At 33.3% G+C, this 19164-nt stretch overlaps 1 protein-coding gene across 5 annotated transcripts in view; it reads left to right on the top strand.

Moving 5' to 3' along the window:
• SRP54 (signal recognition particle 54) overlaps positions 1-19164 on the top strand; it is a 37880-nt gene that overhangs the window by 7584 nt on the left and 11132 nt on the right. For 2 of the 5 annotated variants that reach the window (XM_032481867.1, XM_014560635.2), the window contains 11 exons: positions 2227-2381; positions 3488-3598; positions 5663-5754; positions 6742-6826; positions 10722-10826; positions 11611-11677; positions 11758-11815; positions 14735-14885; positions 16158-16306; positions 16590-16690; positions 17186-17272. In XM_032481867.1, coding sequence (XP_032337758.1) covers positions 3521-3598; positions 5663-5754; positions 6742-6826; positions 10722-10826; positions 11611-11677; positions 11758-11815; positions 14735-14885; positions 16158-16306; positions 16590-16690; positions 17186-17272 — 973 coding nt within the window. In that variant the 5' untranslated portion in view covers positions 2227-2381; positions 3488-3520. Of the gene's footprint in view, positions 1-1223; positions 1258-2226; positions 2382-3487; positions 3599-5662; positions 5755-6741; positions 6827-10721; positions 10827-11610; positions 11678-11757; positions 11816-14734; positions 14886-16157; positions 16307-16589; positions 16691-17185; positions 17273-19164 lie in introns of all 5 variants that reach the window. The other 3 variants (XM_032481866.1, XM_006186381.3, XM_032481868.1) reach the window with 2 other exon arrangements.

A 19164-nucleotide genomic window follows, 5' to 3' on the forward strand; every position in this document is an offset into this window, starting at 1 on the left:
CTCTAATTAATAGAGAAATGCAAATCAAAACTGCAGTGAGATATCACCTCACAGGAGTCAGAATGGCCATCATCAAAAAGTCTACAAATAATAAATGCTAGAGAGGGTGTGGAGGAAAGGGAACCCTCCTACACCGTTGGTGGGAATGTAAATTTCTGCAGCCACTATGGCAAACAGTATGAAGTTTCCTTAAAAAACTAAAAATAGACTTACCACATGATCCAGCAATCTCACTTGTGGGCATATATCTGGAGAAGACAAAAACTCTAATTTGAAAAGGTACGTGCACCCCAATGTTCACAGCAGCATTATTTGCAATAGCCAAGACATGGAAGCAACTGAAGTATTCAAGGACATATGACTCAATAAAGAAGTTGTGGTTTATATATACAATGGAATACTACTCAGCCATAAAAAAGAGGGAACTAATGTCATTTGCAGCAACATGGATAGACCTAGAGATTATCATACTAAATGAAGTAAATCAGACAGAGGATGACAGATACCATATGACATCACTTGTTTGTGGTATCTAAAAAATGATACAAATGAACTTACAAAACAGAAACAGACAGATACAGAAAACAATCTAACGGTTACCAAAGGGGAAAGGATGGGGAGGGATAAATTAGAGTTTAGGATTAATGGATACACACTACTACGTATAAAATAGCTAAACAACAGGGACCTATTGTTTAGCACAGGAAACTATAGGTATCTAGATATATCTAACTATATATCTTGTAATAACCTATAATGGAAAAGAATCTGAAAAAGAAAATGTATATATGTATAACTGAATCACTTTGCTGTACACCCAAAACTAACACAACCATTGTAAATCAACTGTATTTCAATACAATTAAAAATATATATACTGCCAATAAGTACTATGTAAGGAAAGATATATTGGAAAATCTTGCAGAATTTTATTTTTAATTTAAAAGAGCTAGTCAATTTGGGATCATAAGAGTTAACTAGAGTAGCTTTTTAAAATGGAGGATGATCTGTTTATGACATGATCCCTAAAAAAGCTAATTGTGGTGTCATAATAAGGATGGTATTCCTGGCAATGCAGTGGTAAGGGAGATGAACTGAAACATCTGAATCTTATTTCCTACCTGAAGAATATTTACTTAAGCAATAATAATTTAGTATAATGAGTATGGGATAGAAATAAAAAGTCCTGGATCTTTTCTATGAAGTGTATCTTACTCTTTCAGGTTAAATAACCATGTAATTGTAAAAAAAATTATGGTAAGTACTTTTTTTTCATTTCCATCAAGTGCTGGTAGTAATTGTTTAGGTTCTAAATTACCGCATTTTACCTGAATGGAAGTTTAAGTGTTTAATGTAAAGCTCAGCTTGGAATATCTCTTTGCCAGTGATAGGTCCTTGAGTGCATTTTCCCTTCCTGCTTTTCTTGACTTCCCTCATCTCTCCAGTTTCTCTGCGTTGAATGAGTCAGCTCTTTTGTCATCCTGTTTCTCTTATTTTTAATCTCCTGTATACTCTATAGGTAGGATCTAGTCTAGCTAATCTTGGTTGACTAAATTAGACCAGGATAGTTTGGAAGAGTTGCCAAAACAGCTATTTTGAACAGTGAACTTTTCTGCCAGCATTACTTATATTGGACAATTGGTATTTCTTAATGTGGTTTTTAGAGTCCTTTACAACCTGTGTTTCCTTCTAATTATATAGCCCTGTGTCCTGACCAGAGTGTTTTACTCACTGTCCTCCCCAAAAATTCTCAACAATCTATAAGTACAATACATATATAAGGTGTAAGTATGTGCCAGGCTTTTCCATGTCTCCATTTCTGTTTATGCCAGTTCACCTTCTTCAGTTTCCCTTTTGTCCTCTTCTCTACCTATCCAACTTCTCCCTGTATTTCAGTATTAAATTTGTGTTTAACCTCTCAGTAGAGCCTATTCTGTCTACTTGAGCCTATTTTTTTCTCCTTTGAATATTTACAGAAATAATCATTTGTAGTTGGCTATAAACTTTCATTGCTAGCTTTGAACTAGTACTTTACTGGTATTAGTCAAGGTTCTCCACAGCAACAGACCAATAGGATGTATGTATAAATATATGCACAGGTATAAAAAAAAGATTTATTATAAGAAATTTATTATAAGGAGTTGGCTTATGTGACAAGTCCCAAGATCCACAGGGTGAGTTGGCAAGCTGGAGACCCAGAGAACTAAGCCAATGGTACATTTCCAGTCTGCAGTCTGGCAGGCCTGAGACCCGGGAAGAGCTGATGTTTCTGACTGAGTCTGAAGGAAGGAAAAAACCCATGTTCCAACTTGAGGACAGGAACTAAAAGTCATACTTGCTTACTTACCATCCATGAGTCCTTGCATCCTGACTTAAGTGTGGTAGGTACATCTACATATTTTATAAAACCGTAACATTTTAGTGCAGGCAAGTGCCTTTGAAGTGGTTTTATTTTACAGTTGAGGAATCAAGAACAGCTTTAAAATAGGAAGATTTAAAAATATACCTCTTTCCTTGGTTGTTAGAAGTATAAAATAAATGAGATAATGTGATGTGTATGATTTATTTATTTTAAAACTTTTTCATTTTTTTGCTTAGAGCATAGATCAAAATAGTTTACAGAAAGAAAAATACCATATGATATCACTTATATGTGGAATCTAAAAAAAAAAAAAAAAAAGACAAACGAACTTATTTATAAAACAGAAATAGACTTGCAGACATAGAAAACAAACTTACAGTTACCAGAGGAGGAAGCAGGTGGGAAGGGATAAATTGAGAGTTTGAGATTTGCAGATACTAATATGTATAAAATAGATAAACAACAGGTTCATACTGTATAGCACAGAGAACTATATTGAATATCTTGTAGTAACTTATGGTGAAAAAGAATACGAAAATAAATATATGTATATGTATGACTGAAGCATTATGCTGTATACCAGAAATTGACACAATATTGTAAATTGACTATATGTCAATAAAATATATATATATATATATATATATATATATATATATATATATATATATATATATAAAAATAGTTTGCAAAGTCATTTAATTAGACAGTATTCCTGGGTAGAGATTTCACCTTTTTCTTTTTCTCTCTGACCCTCTTTTCATTTTAAACAGTACATGACACATTAGCACTTATTCATATTTACCAGTATGTCCAAAGTGAGGGCGGATTTAATTTGACATCATGTCATCATTTCTTCAAAGCCTATTATATGGAATTTGCTGATTCATATAGAGTATTCTAGTTATGTAATCAAAGATAAGGCATCATAACCAAGTGGTAGGTTTAGCTTTTGTATCTGGCTATATTGAAACTGTAGATTGAGGCTATAGAAGTTGAAGTTAACAGTGTCTAAAGAGTAGAGTACTTTAATTTGAACTTACTTTTCTTTAAAAGAACTCTTCAGTTATGGAAACGGATATTGGTTGTTTTCAAATGTTTTTATTTACTTTTTTCCCTTCCTAGATTTTCTTGTAATCACATCTTAAAGCCTTCAAGATGGTACTAGCAGACCTTGGAAGAAAAATAACATCAGCATTACGCTCACTGAGCAATGCCACCATTATTAATGAAGAGGTATGTAAAATATGTGAAATATATGTGATTGCACATCATCACTAGCATTGGAAGGATAGGTTATTAGTAATCTCTGTGTAAATACTTCTAGATAAAAATCTAAAAATGGATACACTAGTATATTTTTATTGGGTGATCGACTATCTTCATCTCAACTTTCTACAGAGAATTAGCAAAAAAACCCCACCTTAACTTGCATGTAAAAATAACATGCATTTGTACTTGAAAAATGGCTTAGATCTGAAAATATACTTTTACTTTCTCCCTTGACACAGGCCTAAAACTTTAGTTTCCTGCTTCTACCTGACTAGGCATGGGCATATCTGACCTTTTCTCCTTGACTTTTATTTAATATTCTTATAAAAGGGTAGTATTTCTGTCTTAGCTACTTCGATTCATTTTCTCTGAAATCCTCATTCAGCTTTTGGGAAATTTTGTAAGCTGACTCCTTGTATGGTATCTGAAATACTTTTTCTCCTGGTTTTATTATTTCAAATTTAAGACATTTTGCTCCCATTCCTCCCACCCCCAACATTGTATCTTAATGGTTTGTCAATTGAGAAAAGACAGGATGTACCAATGGAAAAGTACTGAATTTGGTTTTAGAAGACCTTGTTTAGAATCCCACCTGCTAGCTGTGTGATAGAAATTTGAGCAAGTGAACTTCATATTTCTTAATGTATAAAATGAGAAAATAGCATTTACCTTTCAAGATGGTTTTAAGGATCAAATGCAATAATAGATAAAAAGTACTTTCTAACTTAGGGGTTTGAAAAAAATTCTAATATAGTATTTGGTATCAACACTTTAATAAGCTAATGAAATTAAATAATTTGGGGACCATCTTTGAACTCCAGCCTCTCACTTAACAGCAACTGAAAGTCAGTTTCACATGTTTGTTTATTGGAAGAACCAGGATTATAATCTTTTTTCTAATTCCTCACCCAGGGCTTTTTCAAATAATTATTATTAAATAATAAATCATAATTTAAACCATTGTTTAGTCTTTGGAATTCAGAATAAATAAAACAGCAGCTTTCCAAATAGTTTTCCCTGTTGAGTAACCCTCATGCTGTTTGTGTTTATAGTAGAAAAAAAAAAAAAAAAAGAAACCAGGGAGAAGAGCTTGGTGAGAAGTAAAATAACAGCTGTTGCTTGAATTGGCAGCTTGTCTGTTCTTGGTACTTTGCTGCTAGGGAATTAACAAGGAGAAATCCTTCTAATGAAAGATCAGTTCCATTTTTACCAGACCCCTTTAACGAGGAATAGAGAAGTCTGATAAACCTCTGTATGACATGTAGAGGAAGTTGAAGGTGAGACTTCATTCAAAAAGTATTTGAGGGCCTACATTTTTGCAGACATTTTTCTAGCACCAGGGATATAGTGTGAACAAAATAGACTAAAATCTCTGCCCTCATGGAGCTTATGTTTTAATGATGTAAACACATTTCCTTGAATAGCTAAGGCCTCATTTTTTTTTTAGGACTTAGAGTTTGTGGCCTTTCAATCACAGAGCCTTGCCACTCAACAAATATGTGATGATAGTGAGTTGTTAATGGAGGATAGTTTCCTTTTCAACTTTGTTCCTCTGCTCTGAGTGAAAATAGTAAGGTTGCTAAGTCAGACTGGGTCATTTTCTTTGGTCACATTTTCCTCAGTGGTAGTTGGGTTAAGCAGATTTTGTGAATATATGGTGCTGTGTATCAGCAACGGGTCTTCCTGTTTCAATGACTCAGAAAACTTCAATGGCAATATGTATTTTGTAGTAATTTTCTTTGGCTTGTGAATTGTCTTTACTGTTACTTTAATATAGGAGTAAAGTTGTGTTGGTTAATATTTAGTTGAATAAAATGAAATGGAATGTCTTACTTTGACATAATGACTAGACATTTAATAAGATTATCTCTCAAAGGCTAACTGAAAACCTATTTTCCCCCCAATGATGTAGTATTGTTTTTATTAAGCTATGATAGTATATGATGACTGATCATTGTTTTTATATGGTTGAAATGATAAACTGGGCATTTAAAATTTTTGTTTATGTACGTATGTATGTATTTGCAGGTGTTAAATGCTATGCTAAAAGAAGTATGTACAGCATTGCTGGAAGCAGATGTTAATATTAAACTAGTGAAGCAACTAAGAGAAAATGTAAAGTAAGTTAAATTAAGCAGGTAAAAAAACAGGCAAAACTAAATTTAGCTTATTGGGATGAGGAGCTAACTAGAAAAGTCTGCTATATTATGATACATTTCTGTTATACAGTATAGGGAAAGAATGGAACTCATATGTTGGAAGACTGCGTGTATAGTATGTTTCCATAATGATGGTTCAAAGAATAAACTACATGTGGCTTTCATTTAATTATGTATTTCTTTCCATTTTACTATTCCTTTGTATGAATGGATTCAATCATACAGTGTGTAGTATTTTAATGTAAAAGCCTTCTAACAGTTCAGATTCATCATAGAAAAGTGGTGCCATTTTAATCCTCTTCAGACTAAAGAAGACATTAATCAGCTTCCTTCATTATTGGAAAATTGTATTCTTTTTTGTTCCCCTTTTGGTTTCTCTGCCCATGTTTGAATAAAGGAGTAATGTGTGTGGTCTCAGTTATTGTGTTAATTAGGAGAGGCACAGATTGAGGCAGGGCACATAGAATAATAGAATAATCAAGGGCATTTCAGTTAGCTGTTTGAATCCTGTAAGCCCTTGTCATGGTCAGGCCATCCTTTCTTTTCATATTGTCAGTCTGGGTATTAAATATTAGAACTACTAGTGTTCCTAAGCATTTAGAACTAGAGAATGCATCCTATTTTCTGCTAGGTGTAAAGATGTATGAATTATGTATGCTGCAAGAAAATAAATAAAATTAATACTTCACCATAATATGAGGACAAATTAATGTCTGGGTTAAAAAAAAAAAAAGCCTTGAAAAACTAACCAAAATCTTGCACCGAAAATTCATGGTAAATTCCTTATGATTTGGGCTTATGAATTTGTAGTAATTATATGCATGTTAATTAGAAGACTATTAATATGAATGATTGAATATTCTTACATTCTTTGGGGCAGAAGCTAGTTTTTTACAGTGTCTTAACTGACTTTTCTCCTTTCTACCCTCAAAAACCATAATCACGAAGGTCTGCTATTGATCTTGAAGAGATGGCATCTGGTCTTAACAAAAGAAAAATGATTCAGCATGCTGTATTTAAAGAACTTGTGAAGGTAATAATATATCAGGATCATGCTGTGATTCTCTGTACATTCACTATATTAGCGCTGCAAACGGGAATACTATTTCAGAATACTTTTTTATATTTTTATAGAATATTTATATCTATATTAAAAATAGTAATTGAAGGATTATTAAGTTTTTTTAAAGTGGTCTATTTTTATCAGACTTCTCTGAATACAGAATTCTGAGTGCAGATGTGAAGTACAATTTCAGCAAAAAAATGCCAAAAACAAGTTGCAAAAAATTAAACTTCACTATGTATTAATTGATGGAAGGGCCTCTTTGAGTTTATCCTCTTTATTTAATTTATTTTATTTAATTAATTTAATTTAATTTAATTTAATTTTTTTAACTGGAGGTGCTGGGAAATGAACCCAGGACCTCATGTTGTGCTCCACCACTGACCTATTTCCCTCCCCACTCATACCCTTTTTTAATATTAAGTTTTGCCGATTAAAGGGCCTAATTTGGTATCGAAAGTCACTCTTTGCAAGAGTTCTTTTCTACACTTTCATTGTGTCCAAAATTTCCTTTGAAAAGGTCAAATATCCCAACTCTTGCCTAGTTTGTGAGCAATTTTGAATTAGTCAAGTTCTATTTTGCAAATTGTAAATATAGCCTATTGACCTGTCCCGCCTTATAACTGCTATTGCTGCTGCTGTCATGAAAATTATGATGAAAAACTTAGAGCTTTAGAAAATATGTGTGGGTGGCAGGGGAATAAAGAAAGGAACTAAAAAAAATTTTTTTAACAGCAACAGATGTCTGCTAGTAGTCTCCTAGTGTTTTTCTGTATTGTGTGAGTAGTTTCATTTACTCCTTTGGTTCCAAGCAGAGGTAACTGGTACTTTGAAAAAGTCTAGCGTCTCAGATGGTTGTGTCATTTCAGTTTAGTCTTGTAAACTAATTAATTAGAAAAGAAATTTAGGAAGAGGTCAGAAAATGTATCCAGTCATACTTCTCAGTTTGCAGCTGAAGAAAGTAAGACAGTTAGTGGCAGACCCAGGTCTGATCTCCAAACTCCTTGTGTAGGACTCCTTGCAGTATTTCCAGATTGCTTTTCATCTAACATGTGAGGTCAGCACAGGGTGAGTGAACAATTTTTATTTTTAGGAGTTGGCATCTATAGGACATTCTGGAGTGTGAAGTGTTTTGTTAAGATGCCTTTATTGAATACATACTTTTACTCCAAATACTGCTGATAACAAATGAAAAAGAATGGGCCTTAGGCTCAGAAGCTCATAGTCTAGGGCAGTGGTGTACAAAGCAAGGTCAAAACTGTTTTCATTAAGACAATAAGATTTTTTGCCTTTTTTTACTGTGCAAAAGCAATGGTGGATAAAACCATTGGGTAAAACTCCCTAGCATGAATCAAGGCAGTATTTCCAAACTGTACTAGTAGTCATTGTACTCTTTATTCCCACAAACTTGAGGTTAAATTTTTCAAAGGTCAGTTTCACTTAAAAGTCTTTGATGGAGCAGTAGAAATTATTGGTTGTATTAAATCTTGATCCTCGAGTATACATGTCTTTATAAGATTTTGTGTGATGAGATGGGAAGTATGCCAAAAGCCCTCATGCTGCATACTGGAATTTGATGGTTGTCTTGAGGAAAGCACATGTGTAATTGATTGCAAGCTGAGCTAGCCACTTCTTTCATAGAGCACCATTTTTACACAAACAACAGACAGATAATCTGTGGTTATTCAGGCTTGGGCATTTGGTATATTCTCCAAAGTAAATAAAGTGAGCCTGTCGCTTAAGCCAAATAACTAACAGTATTGTGGCCAGTGATAAAATCTCAGCTTTCTAGTGAACACTTGAATCTTGTATCTCCACCGTGTATCTCCACCATGAGTTTGACAATGTCCTGATAATTACTTTTCTGTTGAGATCAGTATTGATATTAATAAATAAAAATTTTTGATGTTGTGTACTGAAATGTATCAAAAATGGGAGCTGTGCTTAACTCAGTGAACCAATATTTTCTAAGTGACTAATTAATGTATGTTGTTACAAAATCATTCACCATTATAGTATTGATTCAAAGTGCAAGTTAGAATAATAAATTTTAGTATAGCAGAGTGTGGAAATTTCAGTACTGCTGTTCTAGGATGCAGGAGGAAGAGAAGATAGGTTTATAACAAAATCATTATTCCATAAAACTTGTATGTTCCAAATAGTAGGTTCATAGACAGCTGAGTGATTCTGCCATGGGATATAGAGAACAGAGGTGAATATAGGGTAGATCTGAAAGGATCTAGGAGGAAGGGGAGTAGATTTAGTTTAAGATAGATTTTGCCTATTTCAGAAGTTTGCTTAAGGCCAGGTGCATGCCTGGGAAGGAGATAACAAAATGTGTTTTCTTTTTCTCCCTTTTCAACCACATGGCTTTCCTTGAAATTCAGGTATAATATGGATTATGTAACCTTTACAGTGTCATCTAGCATGGGGCTCAGCAAATTTCTCTTAAGGATAAATAGTTTAGGCTTTGTGGGCCACATGGTCTCTGTTGCAGCTAGTCAGCTCTGCTGTTGTAGCACAAAAGCAGTAAATGAATGGGCATGTCTATGTTCTATTAAAACTTTAGCTGGCCAGCCTCTGATCTAGGACATTAACTACTATTATGGCTTAATTATCATATGGAGATACAAGTTTCAAGCCCAAACAGTATCATATGGAGATACAAGTTTCAAGCCCAAACAGCTGACTTGCAAATGAATTATTTTTTAAAATGAACTTTAAAAATGCCTCATGCTTGTAGTTTGAGACTGTCCATAAATGAACCTTAATTTTCCCCTGATTGTCATTATAAAATTGGTGATTATTCTTCACTAGCCCTCTGTGATCACTTTGTAGAACAGTAGATCTTTGGCATTGGAGAATTTAATATTTGAGTGACCTGGAGTATCTTTCACATGTAGTTTGTAATTTTGCTCATATATAAACATTTGTCAAATTGAACATGAAGACTGGGGCATTGTGCTGTACACCAGAAATCGACACATTATAACTGATTATACTTCAATTAAAAAAAAAGATTTCACCAAAAAAAAAAAAATTTGAACATGAAGATGGGTTCTGTCCCAATATGGTAGCCATTAGCCACATGTGGTTACAGAGCACGTGTTACGTGGCTAGTCCAAATTGAGATGTACTGTATGAAATACATGCCAAGTTTGAAGACTTAGCATGGGAAAAGAGAATATAAAATATCTCATTAGTTTGTAAATATAGATTATATGTTTAAATGGTCATATTTTGGATACATTTGGTTAAATAAAACACTAAAATTAATACCACTTGTTTTTACTTTTTTAAATGTCATTGCTAGAAATTTAAGAATTTCTTAAGTGGCCTGCACAAATATTTTTATATATTTCTGCAGTGCTGATGTAGATTGCTCCTTTGGCTAAAAATTGGTCTCATATTTTAGTCACACTGTAGCTTGTTCTAAAAACCATTTTGAGATCCTCCTAACTTGGTTTGGGAGTCTAGGCTTCCTTATGACTTCGCAATGCATTATTTTCAATTCTTAAATTTCATTGTGTGTGTACAAAGGAAAATAACAGTCGTAATAGAATGAATGGTAAGATTATGGTTGCCTTTTATATTGAAATGTCTTTAAATTATTTTTACAATTTAAAAGTTGTAGAGGGGATAGGGTATACCTCAGTGGTAGAGTGCATTCTTAGCATGCACAAGGTCCTGGAGTCAATCTCCAGTACCTCCATTAAATAAATAAGTAAATAAACCTAACTGCCCCCAAGGAAGAAACAAAACTAAACGAAAAACAAACAAAGAGAAAACAATAAAAGTTGTAGGGAGAGGGGTTTTGAATGTAAGCAGATGTTAACCTGATTTTATTTTTATTTTTGGTATGTAGCTTGTAGACCCTGGAGTTAAAGCATGGACACCCACTAAAGGAAAACAGAACGTGATCATGTTTGTTGGATTGCAAGGGAGTGGTAAAACAACAACCTGTTCAAAGGTAAATTATACTTAATTTAAAAAACAGTCATAGAGAAGATAAATTTGTATAAATCAACTTTTATATTAAAGCCATGCTTTATACTATTGTTGCTTTACAATTTTGTGTTGCTTGATGTATCTATTATGTTTTTGTAATAGTTTTTTGTAGGATGAGAGGAAAGAATCCCATACCCTCTCTCGTGATTACTTTTTGTAAGAATGATAGACTTCTATGTAACTGTGCTATTTCTTTTTACCAAAGAGAAACTGTTTCTATCCTTTAAGAAGATGAGGATATGAGTTTTAGAGAAGTGAACATGGAAAGTTTATCTTACCTTCTTTTCACAGTGTCCCACACAGAGTAATACGTATAGATCTTTATTTTGCATATCCTTTTACTAATTTTAAATTCATTATACCACCCCTTCCTCCAGAATTGGGTGCCTCAACTTTGTTGCCAGATTTTGCTTCACAAGCCTCAACTATGTATAGTTTAGAAAGAAAAAGAAAAAAAGAAAGGATTATTTCCTAGAGGGTTATGTTGTTTTTACTTAATTAACATTAACAGTTAACATTTTTTACTCTGGCCATTTGTTCTTGATCATTTTGAATGTGACTGTATGGCACTTAGAATTTAAACTGTTTATGAAATTTACTGTATTCAAAAGTGTAATAATACTACTTTTAGGAGAATATGAGTTTTATTTTACTCCTTAAGTAAATAACAAGGGTAAACAGAAACAATTACATGTATAATAATTTGTATTTATTGATTTTTTTAAAAAAAAATCTTCCTTTCCCAGTTAGCGTATTATTACCAGAGGAAGGGTTGGAAGACCTGTTTGATATGTGCAGACACATTCAGAGCAGGTAATATGTTGAAATTTGGAAATTGTTTTCTGAAATTTTTATTTTCAAGTTTGAGGACTCATTAACTCTTTGTTTCATAGGGGCTTTTGACCAACTGAAACAGAATGCTACCAAAGCAAGAATTCCATTCTATGGAAGGTGGGTTCCAGTTTTTTGTTTTTATACTCATGTGCCTCATCTTATGTGTCTGACATTTTATTTTATGCTATCTGGTCACATTTTAATATATACTTATAAGCTTAAATCCTTTCTGGAACAACGTAGGGGTAGGATTAATACATTGTTATCTTTCATTCCTGTAACATGACTCCTCTGATCTAGCCTGATAGAGCAGATGATGTTTAGTTTCTAATTCTGCCTGTACTTATCCTACCTTGCATGCTTTTCAGCCTCCTTCTGCTTCTATTCCAATTGTTTCTTTTAAGACCTATCTGAAGCATTCCTCGATTCAGCACACACTGATGAATTCTGTACTGTCTGTTTCTTTAGTACATCATTTAAAAGTTTGTGTTTGATCATCCTAAAATGGCTTATAATCTGTAGTTATCTCAGGGTTCTGATCATTACTATCTTTCATTTGATAACACTGCTGTTCAGTTAGGTGGTTTGTATATGTTAGAATGACTAAGTAAAAGAACTGAGTTGAGATTGAATTTAGAAGGACTTATTTCAGAAAATAGCATTTTTCTTAATGTTATTAATACAAATGGTTTATTATACTCTCTGGAAGAAAGCATGAAGAAGCTAACATTTGAGGTAATTAAGTGAGTTATATCATTTTGTTAGTCATTATTTTCTACTTTTTGGCTGGCCAAAAGAGCTTGTGAACTTTGACCACGATATATTCTTTATTTAAGTGTTTTTTCTTTTAGTTATTTTCTAACAAGCAGATTAAAGAATGATGTTAAGAATTTTTTTTTAGAATAAGAACTGATTCTAATATAGATTTAAAAATCAAAGGATAATAAACAGTAATACTTTTAGGGTTCACAATTTGCAAATGATGTAATTTAGCTGATAATTACTTGAACTATCAGACAAAGCTAGAGCATTAATTTTTAACCAGTGTTCTTAATACTATTTATTAATCTCTCCTTCGCTCATGTAAACTTAAAAACCATACTATGTATATGGAGTAAAGTATTAATAATCATTGTTTCCTCTGGGAGGGATGAAAGGAATGGGCTGGGGAAGAACTTGAACTGTGCCTCCAATGTTAAATTTACATTTAGCATTTATTGTGGGGGTAGATACAGGACTGTTTGTTATATTATCATTTGTTCTTCTTTTAAAAAAGATAACACTATTTCAATTAAAAATTTAAATTAAAGAAGTGAAAGCCCTAACAGTTTCGGTTCCTGGTTACCAGCTTTTAGCATGTCCATCTGTGCTTTTTTCAGTGTCTATAGAAATGAATACACTGAGATAGGTAGATAATTTTAAATTGAAATGGAAGCTTACAGTGCTTTGTACCTTGATTACTGTGATAGTGGTTATAAGGTTTGTGTGAATTTGTCAAAGCTCATTAAAATGAACACTTAAAGTAGTGTATTTTATTGTATGTAAACATACCACTATAGAGTTGATTAAAAATGGGATCTTATGAGAAGATAGTGATTACTCTTGGGAGGGAGTGAGATGCTGGTTATGTTGTTTCTTGATCTGGGTGTGTTTGCTTTGTGAAGATTCACTGAGTTTATAATTTGTGTAACTTTCATATATATGTTATACTTATTTAAAATGTTTACTGAAAAATGGAATCTTAATAATTCTGGAATACATGTTTAAGGTAATTCTTTTTTATGACATTGTATTCCATTGTATGCATGTATATAATTAATCATTCCCACTCTTATCAGTATCTTTGATCATATTTCTTTGTACATTTATGAGTTTTAATTGTATCTTTATCATACTTAAAAATAGCTAGTAATACTAATCTCTGTCTTCTTTTTTTTTTTTTTTTTTAACGTTTTCTTACCTATTTCACTTACTTATTTTCCTGGATAAATTTTAGATTTTTTGATTAAGCTCCAGAAAAAAAAATCTCCCTAAGATTTTGATTAGACCTGCATTGAAACCAGATAGTTTAGGGAAGAACTGACATCTTTACTGTATTTGTATAATTCCATTTGGGAACTTGGTATTTTTTTGTTGTTGTTCTTAAAAAGGCTTATGTTCTTAAGTATAATAATTTTTTTTATTTAAATCTCACATATATTCTTATTAAGTGTATTCCTACCTAATTTTTGTTGTTGTTAATTTAGGGGAAAAAGATTTTTTTAACTATGTATGTCTTTTCCTTTGACAGTAATGATCTGCATAAAAGTTACCACTAATCAAAAGAATGCAAATTAAAATGAGATCTATTTCTTGATTTTCAAGTTGAAAAGATTTTTGAGGATTGTGAAAATATAGTAAAATAGGAATGAAATTAAACTTTTATGGAGGACTTTTTCCTTTTAAATACCAAAAACCTAAATGATCAGGCCATTTGATCCAAATTCACCTTGTAAAAGTGTGTCATAACAATTTCAGAAAAACGACGTTATGTACTATTCATATTGGCTATATTTTTCACACCAAGAAATTGGAAAACTTTAAATGGCCAACAGAAGGGCATTTATTTATTAATAAATGATAGCATAGCCATCTGATGGAATTCTGTAAAACCTAAAAATCATGTTTTACAAGAATACTTAATAGTTTTATCAAATGCTTACAAAAGGGTGTTACATGGAAAATCATGTGTGAAACACTATGTCATACAAGTTCAATTATTTTTAAAAATGTAAAAAAAAATGAGGGAAACAACTCTTTCAGAAAAGACATGCCGCAGAATAATAAGGATTTCATCATTGGAAAACTGGGTGCTGCTGCATGCTGCTCTGGAAGTAGGATGCTATGTTTAGTATTTATTAGATTTTATTATTCTAAATTGAGATTGTGATCACTATGATGTTTTCAGAATAAAGGTACACCAACAATTTCCAACTTATTAGCATTTGAAGTTCTTCTGTTGTCATTGTTGTTAACTCATTTGTCCATGTTAAATAGCTATACAGAAATGGATCCTGTTATCATTGCCTCCGAAGGAGTGGAGAAATTCAAAAATGAAAATTTTGAAATTATTATTGTTGATACAAGTGGCCGCCATAAACAAGAAGACTCTTTGTTTGAAGAAATGCTTCAAGTTGCTAATGCTATAGTAAGTAGCTTCAATTTAACCACATTATAAGGAGTTTGGTTAATTTAATTACAAACTTGGTTAATTTATTGTAAACCCTGATTGAGTTCATGGACCATATCAATTGTGTTTTTGCCTGCAAGGCAGATTCTGAGTAGTTTATTTCTAGGTTGGGCACCTTTATCTAGTTTGATAAGGATTTAATCTTCTCTGTGTTAATATGAAATTTTCATGAGTATCAAAAAATAATTTCCTTTCTCACTTAATCATCTTACTAGTATGTATAAGAAAAAGTAACATGAAAAAATTGAGAATTAACCTTTAATATCTGTTGAATTTCCTTTCTGTAAATTACTTAAATTAGAAACATTTGCTTTAGGTGAATTTTGAAAGATTTTTCAAAATGAAGCATTTTAAAAATATTAATCATCATTTAGTGCCTCTTTAAAACTGTGATAGAAATAACTTGACGAGAAGAAGCAGTTCATAGGTAACGTGGGGGGAGGGTATAGCTCAAGTGGTAGAGCACATGCCTAGCATTCATAAGGTCCCGGGTTCAATCCCCAGTACCTCCTCTAAAAATAAGTAAATAAACCTGACTACCTCCTCCCCTCACACACACACACACACACACACACACACACAAAGCCATTATAGGTAATCTGTAGCACATATTATGAACCCATGTTTTGCTGTTAGGGTGTTGGCGGTAATTCTTTGGTTAATGGTTAATGCTAATAGGTTTTTTTCCTAGTGATGCCATTATTTTTGTCTAGTTGAGCAGAGCTAAGGCAAGTAGCCTCACCTCTCTTTTGTTCACTGTGGTTTCAGTGTACACTTTTCTACTTTTTATTTTTATCTGATTTACTTTTGCATTCTTTTTGTCTAGAATTCGATTACTCCTCCTCCAGATTGTTCCTTGACTTTTTCTTCTTTATTCAGGCCTCAATTCAAATGTTACCTACAAAAAGGTCTTCCCTGACTACCCTACCGAAAGAAGCCTCCCACACCTCAAACTGATTTTCTCTATCCTATTTTAATTGTACATCCAAAATGTTTATTTGCCTATTTATTATGTCTCCAGTGACTAGAAGGTAGGTCCCACGAGGACAAGGATTTTCTTACTCATCTCTTTGTCTGAGGACCTAAATAGTGCCTAGCACATAATACTCCCTCAGTAAATATTTGTTGATTGAATAATTATTTATAATAAATATTTTTTCTATAGCTTCTAATTATGAAATTTGCTTAAGGTCAGTAAAAATATGTATCTTTTCTATTTACATTTTCTAGCAACCTGATAACATTGTTTATGTGATGGATGCGTCCATTGGGCAGGCTTGTGAAGCCCAGGCTAAGGCTTTTAAAGATAAAGTAGATGTAGCCTCAGTAATAGTGACAAAACTTGATGGTCATGCAAAAGGAGGTGGTGCGCTCAGTGCGTAAGTATCATTGATGCTGTTGTCCTGCGTCTTGGGCTTATATGGTGTGAATGCATGTGTATTTATGGTTTTCTTATTGATCATTTAAAATATATTCCAGTAGGGGACCTAATAATGGTCTATAAAGGAAGTTTAAACAGAATTTTGGAGTCCCTCTCATACAGTTCAATTTTAAATAGTGAAGAGAAACTTAAGCTATATACCTTTTTCTAATTAGCTTTGAAATCTGCTAGAAATTTGTTTTCCTTTTTGAGGTTACTTTATATTTTCTTTTTCTTTGCAGAGTTGCTGCCACAAAAAGTCCAATTATTTTCATTGGTACAGGGGAACATATAGATGACTTTGAACCTTTCAAAACACAGCCTTTCATCAGCAAACTTCTTGGTGCGTACAGTGGTGGGGATATAAAAAATCTCCAAGAAATAGCATGAATTCTTAGGATTTTAATCCTGCCATCTCACTAACTAGTTCAGGACAGTCATTTCCTTCTGTGATTTATCTTCTTCACCTGCAAAATAGGGATGATGATTATCTGCTTCCTGTGATTAGAGCAGTAAAATGAGCTATTAACTGGAGAGTTCCATGGGAGAGTTTTAGAGCACAGTAGAGAACTATGTGGTTGTAGTAATACCAGTGGTAACGGCAGCAGAACTTTCATAATGTCTCCCCAAGTGTTAGCGTGGAATTTGGAATTAAACCATGGGCTGAGGTCCCTGCTTTGTCACTTACCCTCTCTAGCTTCAGTTTTTCACCTGCAAAGTATAATGGAAATACTTGAGCTGCCTGTCCTACAGGCTTATTATGTACATGCATGTATTTTGTATAATGTAAAGCAGGGTGTGCTATTAGTTGTTAATTTTACTTTTTTGGGTCTTATAGGTATGGGTGACATTGAAGGACTGATAGATAAAGTCAACGAGTTGAAGCTGGATGACAATGAAGCACTTATAGAGAAGTTGAAACATGGTATATGAGTAGCAAAAAGCATTTGATCTCAGATGACTTCCCTTGATTTCTTTTGCTAAAGCTACTCTAATTTGTTTGAAACGATAAGTTCATTAAAGTCAGTTCTTCAAATGTTTATTTTTTTAGATGATTTATATACAAATCATTCTAAATCTCAGACATCTAAGCCGTTGTAGAATTGAGTGTTTTTATTTTCTTTTTTGTAATCACATTGCCTTAAGATTAAAATTGAAGTTTTCATAGGGTTCCTTGGAGTAAAACAGGTTAAAAGTAAGTTAGAATACTCTCTTCTAATTTGTTTCTTTACCTATAAATTTTACATTTATATATAATAAAATATATAAAAAGAAATATAAAAGAATGAGATTAAACACACACACATATATTTTCTTCACTCCATAATGAAGACTGCTCCAGTGGAGTGTGATTATGAGCTCAGATTTTTAAATCTAACATATAACTTTTTCAAATTACTTGCCCTCAATTTCCTTACTTGTAAACAGTAGATAGTATTAATATTTTCTTCATAGAGTTGTGAAGCTTAAATTAGCTGATACATGTAAAATGACCAGCACTTCAGAAGCATTCAGCATATATTATTATTGACCATTTCTGTTTTCCTCAAAATGATATTACTGTTAGTTTCCATGGTCACATACTAGCCTGCCTCTTTGCTCCTTCTCACTCATCTTGTCAGGTATCTGGGCCTTTACTTCTCAAACGGTGTTTTTCAGGGATCATCTTGTTACTTTGGAGCTTCAGACTTGTGTCTGTATGTTTACTAGACCATGCTTGGATGTTCCTTAGACACTTAGTTCAGCTTATCCTTATCTTCCCATCCCAACCTCCCACCCCTTTGTAAATCATCAGTGAAGGTTAACATCGTTTGTCTCATTGCCGAATCAGAAACTTGAGTGTTGATATTAACTCATATCTCTTCCTTACTCTGCCCAGTTTTTTTTCCCATCAGTCAGTCAGTCCTAGTGATTCTACCTCCTAATTATCCCCATTTCATCCCCTACTTTCCAGCAACTATGCAAGTTCATCTCTCGTCTAGATTGTTTGTTCTAAATCTTTTAACAGGTATTCCAGTTTCTTGGACTCTTCCGCTTGGATCTATTTTTTTAATACTGCAGCCAAATGAGCTTTCAGAAATGCAAATTTGATCCCGTTACTACCTTTCTTAAAATCAGTGGCTTCCCATTGTTCTTAGAATGTTTTTAAATGACTCCATCATCTAACCTACATCTTCCAAGTCATGTTTTGACACTTGTTCTTAGCATTCCGTGTGCCAGTCATGCTGAATTTCTCTCCACTTCTCAAATGTATGCTGCTGTCTCTCACCTCTGGGCCTTTGCCCCTGCTGGTCCCTCAGCCTGTTAGATAGTTATCCTCTCTTCCTACTTCTGTTCTCCTTTCCCCAGCCAAACTGGCTACTCCTCTCATACTTCAAGTCTCTTCTTAAATGTCCTTCAGGGACTTTATATTCCAGACTAAGTAGGAAACCCCTGCTAGACGTTTCCGTTGGACCCTGTAATTATTGTTGTATTCATCACAGTTATTGGATGTCTGTCTTCCCTGCTTGAAGGTGAAGGTAGGTTTCATAGCTATGTTCTTCCTCTTTTATGTACACAGTACCTAGTGCAATTTCTGAAGCTTAGTAGGTCTTTAGTAAATATTTGTTGAGTGAATGAACCTATCCTTTGTTGCCTGATACTTTCCCCTGCCTCTTTCTGTTGTAAATAGCCCAACCGCTGCTGCTCCTTCCACACTAAGCTAGATAATATATTCCTAGTCAGTGTACTTTCTGAGTCCTAGGTCCCTCTTTATGTCTCTGCATTTTGCTGGTGGTTCTAACATTCTACTCATTTCTGATGTTACCAAGGGCCCCC

Source organism: Camelus ferus, chromosome 6 (genome assembly GCF_009834535.1).
Source record: "Camelus ferus isolate YT-003-E chromosome 6, BCGSAC_Cfer_1.0, whole genome shotgun sequence".
Taxonomy (NCBI): Eukaryota; Metazoa; Chordata; class Mammalia; order Artiodactyla; family Camelidae; genus Camelus; species Camelus ferus.